Below are 9,824 nucleotides of genomic sequence, written 5' to 3' on the forward strand. Positions count from 1 at the left end.
GCGTTGGACCTAATGAGGGTCATATTAGCCGTATTCCCAATACGACCCATGGTTGGGGCAACGAGCTAGATGGAGGCCTATCTTACATACCGAAAACCGAAAAGTTAACCCTTGGCAAAAATTTTAAGGCCCAAAACATGATCAATTTGACCCAGGGCGTGCACGAGTAAAAGTATTTAATTAAGCCTCTTTTTTTTTGTTAAGTACTTGGATATTTTATTCCTACATTATACTTTTAAATTCCAGGTGGAACGCGGCGATCTAAACCTGACGTTCCCTATAATGTTCAACCCGGTGACTTGGGAGGCCCACGCGTTCCCCGTCTACTTCGGAGGCTCGACTGTGGTCGATGACACCATCGTCTCTGTACCAGCTGTCCAACTCGTCTGGTTTGTGAAGGCAGACACCCCATTGCAAATACAAAGGTAAATATATATAACTTGTCTCTTATATTTTGTGGGATGGGCCCTAGCCCAAGTTATCTTTTTATCAAGACCGACATGTCGGTATTCTGTAACTGATTGCAATCAGTTACAGAATGCAGATATATGCCGTCCGAACTAACAAGCATAATTTAATTAATAGTTTAATTACATCCTACACACAGGGCATAAAAAAGTAAAATTCCTAAGATTATCTTTAAAAAAAAGTTAGCCATGATCTTGCATTGATCTAGTTATGGTATTTACTGAACCAAGGGCAGAAAGATGTTGCAACTCCGTTATTTAAAACATCATTTGACCGCTTTTATGCATAACAAAGGCAGGTCGTTTTTAAGTAGGTATGTGTATTTAAAATTAAATAAAGGATATCCTTCTTAAACAAATATACGCAAATAACCATAAGGGTAACGACCACACGTGTACTTTATCTCACGCAACATAAGGAAACAATGATTATTATGATTATAGGCCTAATATCTCAGAAAAGGATACAAATGCCCAACGAAGGTCCTTTCAGTTAAGTTAATTGTTCTAAATGGTGTTTACGAGATTTTTGTCTGGAACAGAATGGTTTAACATTTAAGTTAAATGACTCAGTTTCTTAGATAATGGGTACCGATCTTGACACGGTTTAGGAAATCGTTTCGAATACTAAGCGCTGCGTAATGATGCCGGAATACCAATAGAAAGGTTTCACTTGTTGGTAAAACTAATTGTGGGTCAACGTGATGTTGACAACATTATTAGTTATTACTGGCCGGTTATGAATTTAATTTATCACGTGAAAGGTGGGTATGCAGTAATTTAAAAGTAAGATTAGGTAGGTGTTCTTTTGTTATTCATATTTCGCGTGTTTTGCAATGAAAATTTAAATTAGCTGTTCGCAAGAGGTAAATATTTTCTTTTATTACATTATTGAAACTCTCAAGTCGTTTAAATGACATAAAAGCCAAACCTATGTACCTATTTTCATTTACACTCCTTTAAATTGTGTTCATTTTGTTTTACAGAGGAGCAGCATGGGAGGACGCATTTTTGGATGCGGTAGGCGTAGCTGAAGACACTGGGCGATTCAAACACATCTCTATCGCTCGATTCGCATCAAGAACACTGGATCATGAGCTCGAGAAGAACACCAGAACCGTTGTTCCATTCTTCAGTTCCACGTTCATCCTTATGGGAATATTCTCCATTGTGACCTGTATGATGGCTGATTGGGTCCGCTCTAAGCCCTGGCTGGGTTTGCTTGGAAATATATCAGCTGTTATGGCCACTGCTGCGGCTTTTGGCTGTGCTATTTATCTGGGGATATCGTTTATTGGGATCAATTTGGCTGCCCCATTTTTGATGATTGGTACGTATATCGTATTTCATACTTTAGAGCATTCGATCTTTATAAATTGATGTTAATATTTCACCTTTTTTCATGCCATTGATACATTTTCTGTCATCGAATGTCTTTACAAGTATTTTCGTTTATATAACATTTTCTTCCCTTTCACAGGTATCGGCATAGACGACACATTCGTCATGTTAGCGGCGTGGCGCAGAACCTCTCCAAAGCTCCCAGTGCCTGAACGGATGGCAATCATGTTGTCTGAGGCAGCGGTCTCCATTACTATAACATCTGTCACTGACATGTTGTCCTTCTTCATTGGCATATTCTCCCCGTTCCCGTCTGTCCAAATTTTCTGCATGTATTCAGGTAAGCGGTGTTGAATTTCAATTTCTGATAAAAGCAAGGGTCCTTATGTTCTGCCTCTTTATCAATCTTGCATTCACGGTAGACCCTCTTGAACTGTTTTTAACCCCCGACGCAAAAACTACGGGGTGTTTATAAGTTTGACGTGTCTGTCTGTCTGTGTGTGTGTGTCTGTCTGTGGCATCGTAGCTCGAGAACGGATGAACAGATTTAAATTTAGTTTTTTTGTCTAAAAGCTGAGTTAGTCAGGAGTGTTGTTCTATAGCCATGTTTCATGAAAATCGGTCTACTATGTCGCGGTCGGGGCTTTTTTCAATTTTTTTTCTTTAGTTCAATAGTTCCTTATTTGTATCATTTACATTTTACAATAGGTACATGAACCCTGAAAGGTTATAGCAAAAATTAGTACGTACTTACTTAGTATCATAACCAAGTATATAAGGACTGTATCGTTAAGTATAAGGACAAAACAAACCTCGTCTAAATGTTGACATGTGCATAATTTTGTATTATTATGTTCCGAGAGTATGATCTTAAGGTATTGGTAAGTACTATTTGATATAAGAAGGTCTGATATTTTTTTTATTTTAGGGACTTTATGGTACTTTCATTAAGGTCTAGCAAATAAATTTCGGACAACCCCTATCTGACTTAATTTGAGAATATTTCAATGACTCTTTGTACGATTTCAACAAACAAAGGTTAATATGCTGCCAAAATATATTCTATAAGAGTCTTCTTCATGGTTTTTCCAATTGGGTACTTGTAGAATAAATGCGGCGAATTTATATAATTTAAAAAAACGCAATTTTGAGCAACGTTCCGAATTGCCGTAAATTTTTGATGCTAGCAGGATGAGAGAAACAGATAAAAAAATTAGCCATAGGCCAACAAAGTCTAATTGACATTCATGGTGTTTGAACAGTGCTTAAACCAGATCGATATAAACAATGTATGATAGTCAAATTCGACATCAAAGTCGGAGTTAGAGTAAGCACCATGCCACATTCTCTAAATGGCCGCCATACACAGATCCTGAACTATATTTTTTTTAAATAACAGGGGCTAGACTATGTCCAGATATTCTGCTTTGTGGATCATGTGTCGTTGAGGTTCGCACCATACAATTTTTTTTCGCAATCGTATCGTCTTTTACGCACTTTGTGAATTTTCTAGTAGCATTTGTCCGGAATCGTAATTGGTACTCGGGAGGATTAAGTCAATACTGTCTAAACCATATGCTTTACGTCGAGTTTCTAGGACAAAATGTGTACCTTATTATGTGCCTTATTAAGCCCATGGCTTGTTATAAGAAAAAAATATAATAGCAAATAAATACGGCTACTCAAAGTTGTCTTCATACTTAACGATACAGTCTTTATACATAAACGATAGGATATACTAGCTTGGTTATACTTTAATACTTTGTTAGAGACCCAGTAGTAAAACAGTTTTTCATTTTCAGGTCTAGCAGTCTGCTTTACATTTGTATGGCATTTGACATTCTTCTCTGGGTGTGTTGCCGTATCAGGATACCGTGAAAAACAGAACAGACATACGATCACATTTTTGAAGGTGCTACCGGAATCCAGAGCAAGGAAAGGTACGTTTATACCCCAATACAACTTTTATCATCCTAGTTTATTCGTAGGATGTCATCCATTCCATAAATGGGTAACTAGGTACTTTACTGTCAATTTCTTCGATATTCCCGGACTATTAAATTAAGAATACTTATTCAATCTCCTTCAGTATCTACCTTATGAATTGAACTTACAAACTTTATTCTTTTCATTACAGAAGAAAAATCGTGGCTCTACCGAGCGTTTTGCAGTGGCGGTATCGACATAGCCGACCCTGACAACCCCATCGACAACCGAGAACACTGCATCATGGCATTCTTCCGCGACACAATGGCCAATATCCTCAACAACAGCGCGGTTAAGGCTCTCGTCATCGTTATTTTCCTGGCCTACCTTGCTGGAGCCGGCTATGGAGTCACAAATCTGAAAGAGGGCCTTGAAAGAAGAAAACTGTCCAAAGTTGATTCGTATTCTGTAGAATTTTTTGATCGTGAAGATTTGTACTACAGGGAGTTCCCTTATAGAATACAGGTATGCAACTCCGATTCGATGCAAAACCAATGGGCATTTTCGCGAGAACAATCACCAAAGATATTTTTTCTAAGGTAGGTAAATTTTATGGTTTTCCTACTCGGAATCACCAGCCCTTTCGATCTACGCCAAAAAACAAGAAACAAAAAAATGGTCCCAAAATTTTCTACTATTTTGCAAACACTTCGTAACCGTTGTACAAAGTGTTTGAAAAATGGTAACGAAGTGGAAAAATTAAATTTGGGACGTTTTTTTACCTAGTAGGATCGAAAGGGCTCGTGATTCTTGAGTATGAAGAACATGAAATTTACCTATTTTGGAAGAAAAAGGTTTTGAATCTCTTTTCGCGATAATGCCCAAAATGAACAAGACCAAAAATGTATAATAGACTGACAAATTAAAATCAGATAGGTAGTGTTGGATTTTTAGCATTTGACATTTTTAACTCTCGACGCAAAAACGACGGGGTGTTATAAGTTTGACGTGTCTGTCTGTCTGTCTGTGTGTGTGTCTATCTGTGGCATCGTAGCTCCCGAACGGATGAACCGATTTTAATTTTTTTTTTGTTTGAATACTGAGTTGGTTAGGAGGATTCTTATCCATGTTTCATGAAAATCGGTCCACTATGTCGAAGTTTTTTTTTTAATTTTAATTTTGTGTTTAGTTTTATTAACCCCATTGGTTTTCTTATAGGTTGTGATCAGCGGGGAATACAATTATTCAGACCCCAAAATACAGGACGAAGTAGAACAACTAACGCAGAGTTTAGAAAACACATCCTACATATCAAACTCACTGTACACGGAATCGTGGCTACGGACATTTGTCAACTACGTGTCGAGAAACAATGACTACTTGAACGTGACTATCGATAATGAAGCTGATTTCATTCAAAATTTACGCGAGGTAAGCATTTCTAGTTGTTCACATTCAAGAACATAAACACTCAAAGCCGAGTTGAGACATATTACCCATACAAAATGAACGCGCCTGGCATTCTTGATAAAGAGTACCGATGTGCTGAGTAAAATTTTAGGGCGTCCGTCCGCTAGCTGAAATATAAACCTCTCATGAAGCAGAGCTTGACCTTATTGATTTCTGAATCTAAGAAATATATATGAAATATATGAAAGGAAATTGACGACAAATAACTAAAGTAATTCTTTCTTTTTTTCAGTTATGGCTTTTCCCCGCTAATCCATTTTCCTTGGACGTAAAATTCAACGAAGCTGGAGACCGAATAGTGGCATCAAGGTTTTTGATACAAGCAATCAATATCAGTGGTACCAACCATGAGAAGGAGATGGTCAAAGTGCTAAGAGATGTCGTGGCTCAATCTCCGCTCAATGCATCTGTTTTCCATCCGTACTTTGTCTTCTTCGATCAGGTATGTTTCTATAGTTTTGTTTTTAACCGACTTCAAAAAAGGAGGAGGTTCTCAATTCGACTGAATGTTTTTTTATTTTTTATTATTTTTTTTTTATTTTTTTTTTGTATGTATGTTACTCGATATCTCCGAGAATCGTGGACCGATTTTCAAAATTTTTTTTTTGATCGAACCGGTATAACCCCGAGATGGTCCCATTGGCACCAAGTCAGGGTCTGATGATGGGATCCTGGAGAAATCGAGGGAACTCTTCAAATGTTATAGGCACATGTAATGTTTTTAGTCTATTTTTTAAAGGTACACCAGTATTTACGTCTGATGGTAATAATTTTATGTGGCTGAGCTGATGATGGAAGGTCAACTCCTCAATGGTTAGGAGTTTAAGGATAATTCTTTCACTACTGTACATGTATTCGGACTGATACATATATTATCACTAGGAACCACTAAAAATCAACTGAGCTGATGATGGAAGGTCAACTCCTCAATGGTTAGGAGTTAAAGGATAATTCTTTCACTACTGTACATGTATTCGGACTTATACATATAATATCACTAGGAACCACTAAAAATCAACAAATAAATAAACTTTTTAACAAAAAATAAAACCGCCTTCAAAAATAAGCGCGTTACAAAACACGGAGAAACTAAAAAGCCAAAAATAATAAACCTTTCAATTCAGATTTCTTATCGTATTGCAATAAGCTAAACATCCAAATTATAAACAAATCAATTATTTTTGGAGTCGGTACCAGCCTGTGTATGGTTGGGTGGGGCAAACAGGCAATAGCAAGGCGACGAACAGGTCTGGTATCGACTACAAAAATAATTGATTTGTTTATAATTTGGATGTTTAGCTTATTGCAATACGATAAGAAATCTGAATTGAAAGGTTTATTATTTTTGGCTTTTTAGTTTCTCCGTGTTTTGTAACGCGCTTATTTTTAATTGGCACATTTGCCGAAAATATGCACCTTGTCAATTAGTCCTAACGTCCTCATCATGTGAATTTTGATTAAGTACCTACTTACTTAATAGTTCCTTGGATTAAAGACTCAATAACAATTACAAGTATACTCGTCTCTGTGAGTGATCAATAACACGTTATCTTTTCTTTTCCAGTTCGAGCTAGTGAAGCCAACATCCATACAGAACTTGTGCTACGGAGCCCTGATGATGATGATCACCTCCTTCATATTCATCCCAAACATTCTGTGCTCGCTCTGGGTGGCCTTCAGTATCATATCGATAGAAATCGGAGTCGTGGGATACATGGCTCTGTGGGATATCAATCTTGATTCGATCTCCATGATAAACTTGATCATGTGCATCGGTTTCTCCGTTGACTTCACAGCGCACATCTGCTATGCTTACATGGCATCAAAAGCGAAATCACCAAATGATAGAGTCAGCGAATGCTTATACTCTCTAGGCTTGCCCATAGTTCAAGGATCCTTCAGTACAATTTTAGGAGTAGTCGCACTTCTCCTAGCGGACAGTTACATCTTCTCAGTATTCTTCAAGATGGTATTCATGGTGATTTTCTTCGGAGCGATGCACGGACTTTTTTGCTACCAGTACTCCTGTCTTTATTCGGACCTGGCTCCTGTTCCAAGAAACATGAAGATATCAAAATGTCAAAAGTAGACAAAAGTTTCCCACATCCATACTGCATACCACACCCGCAACTTGTTTTGAATGATCAGATATTCAATGGAAAGAACGTAGGCCCAAATGGAGTATACAAAATTTACGGAGATGACAAGGATTTGGGTATCGGCACGTCTGGAGAGGACACAAGCGAGAGCAGCTCGAACCAATCACAGCGTCGTCAAATAGGCGATAATGACAGGAAATATGACGTCGGATGGAAAAGGTCGAGTTACGGGCAGAATTCTAGCCAATTCCAGCCATCAGGAGAGTTGGATCCGTATGGACTCGAGACAGACCGGGCTTGGGTGAGACCTTATGATGAGAGGCGTGGAGCTGATAATTATAGAAGAAGTCGTGCGACTTCTAGAGACGACGACTGGGTGAGACCTACACGCAAGGTAAGCGACGCTGGTCCTCGGCGCGAGGGAACCTACAGAGTCATGCGCGCCCATTCCCACCACAACCTACACCGGCCGCGCGCTCCGAGGCGGTCCAACTCGCATCACAACCTAGAACATTTAGACTATGTAGCCGAAATGCGTTTTCCTTGACAAAACCGTCTCTAAAATTAGTTAACATAAATCAAGTGCTCAATTTATGGACCAAAGTTCCAAGTTGATGGTCAAAACTGGAAGTAACTTTGAGGTACGAAACTCACAAGTTACGTTTCCGTCAAGATTTTGATCTAATATTCAACAAAAAACTATTTTATAAGGCTACATAAAATAATGTATTTTTGTAGATTGCAGCAATTAAGACTATTTTAATGTATAAATATTTAGCAAAAAATTAGGCCAAAAATGTGTGTGCGTTGCCTATAAAATGTGTATGCGTGTAGAAATTGAATTCGCTTTAAATTAGGTACCGGTATGTGTTATTCATTATTCTTAATGAATATTCTGATTCTTGCTGATGTGCATTGTACATCATAAGTACGAGCTCATATCTACAGTCAACTACAAAAATATCTACAAGTTGCTGAACGTCTGGTTCGTGTGTTGATTCTAAATTGATAAAAAGAGGAAGGACTCTTGTGTTGTGCCGCTACCAAAACAAAACGTGTGTTTTTTCATTAAACGGAGATAGGTACATATTTTTGTAGTTTTCTGTTCCTGTCTTTCTTCCCAAAACTACCTACATAAGAGATTAGTTATCAAGCAGATTAGTGTGTAAATATCCAGTGTTACATTTATTTGGCATCTGGACTCAATGTCATTTCCAGAAAGGTGCAAATACCCTAATATGTCAGTAATATAAGTTTTAGTTAATCTCTAGTAAAGTTGTAATTAAGAAGAATTATGTTAGTGTGATAAATTGATAATACTGGGTGGGTGAAAACTGTGTATATATTTGTGTATTTAAAATAGTTTAAGTCCACTTCTTTTGTGAAAGCTTTAAGATTCTTGACAGATGCTGTAAATATTAGTTGAGCTACTTATAGGTATCTTGTGGCCATTTCCGTTTCCTTTGCATTATAAAGATGAGGCCAATTTTTCATCTGATTTTAAAAAAAACGAATGAGGAGACACACTGAAAGGTTAGGAGAGGTGTCGCCATGGCAACCGTCTTAGGTATGGAGCGTAATGAGTTGCAATGCCAGAAATTTGTTACATAAAATGTAGTGATTTAAGAGTGACAGAAGACAGGTTTAATGGCGCCACCTGACGTGTTAAGGTGTCAGTTTGTCTCCTCATTACCACTCGAAATATCGCTCTTGGCCTCCTTTGACGTTTAACCCTTAAATGCATAGTGATGTATATATGCATCATGCATTTTTGACTCTATTGACAGCATGTCAAAGTTTAAATTTGAATAAATCTTTGTCAAGGTCATGCATTTAAGGGATATGTTGCCGCCACAGACTTCCAATACAATTAATTTAATAATTTAGCGTCATGTGCCGTACGTTATGTATATTTTATTTAATAGTATTGAAATAAATCGTAAAATTGTCTAAGAAAAACATTATCGAAATTGAATCAGTGAGTGATAAATATACTCTGTCAGTAAATAAGAACAAAGAAAACTATATGCATCCTTTTCTTTAAGGTGCTAGAGAAAAGGATACCTATAGTTTTCTTAGTTCTTATTTACTGACAGACTTGTTTGACAGAATATAATTGTTATCGAGTGTACATCTCCTATTAATGTATGGAGTATTGTACACATTTTTAATTCTACGATTTATTGCATGAATCGCATGACATGATATGATGTAGTGGTCACAATAGTTGCGTGAACAACTCAAATAACATAATTACTTGTTAAATTTTTAACTTCTGATTAGCAGAAACGTCTGCAATCGATGCCACTAGGCTTAGAATAAATTTAAGAGTGGAAAATGTTTGCCTTGGGTGAGATTTGAACTCACGGCATCTGGATCGATACTCCAGCGCTCTACCAACTGAGCCACCATGACTTCAACCAAGCCAGCGAAATTTTCCACCACCAACTCCGGTTGCCGTTTAAGAAGTTTAACACTCTTACGGTAGATGTCGCTACGGGTCCCATTGACCTTAGGGGTG

At 37.6% G+C, this 9,824-nt stretch overlaps 1 protein-coding gene across 1 annotated transcript in view; it reads left to right on the forward strand.

Annotated features, from left to right (window-relative positions):
- The window catches only part of LOC125227720 (patched domain-containing protein 3), a 91,349-nt gene extending 81,551 nt beyond the window's left edge, over positions 1-9,798 (forward strand). Inside the window, 9 exon segments of the mRNA XM_048132022.1 lie at positions 247-425; positions 1,454-1,797; positions 1,948-2,148; positions 3,611-3,748; positions 3,946-4,259; positions 4,953-5,165; positions 5,437-5,646; positions 6,769-7,210; positions 7,213-9,798. Of these exon segments, the coding sequence (XP_047987979.1) occupies positions 247-425; positions 1,454-1,797; positions 1,948-2,148; positions 3,611-3,748; positions 3,946-4,259; positions 4,953-5,165; positions 5,437-5,646; positions 6,769-7,210; positions 7,213-7,850 (2,679 nt within the window). The 3' untranslated portion in view covers positions 7,851-9,798.
- The last annotated feature ends 26 nt before the right edge of the window (positions 9,799-9,824 follow it).

Source organism: Leguminivora glycinivorella, chromosome 7 (assembly GCF_023078275.1).
Source record: "Leguminivora glycinivorella isolate SPB_JAAS2020 chromosome 7, LegGlyc_1.1, whole genome shotgun sequence".
Lineage (NCBI taxonomy): Eukaryota > Metazoa > Arthropoda > Insecta > Lepidoptera > Tortricidae > Leguminivora > Leguminivora glycinivorella.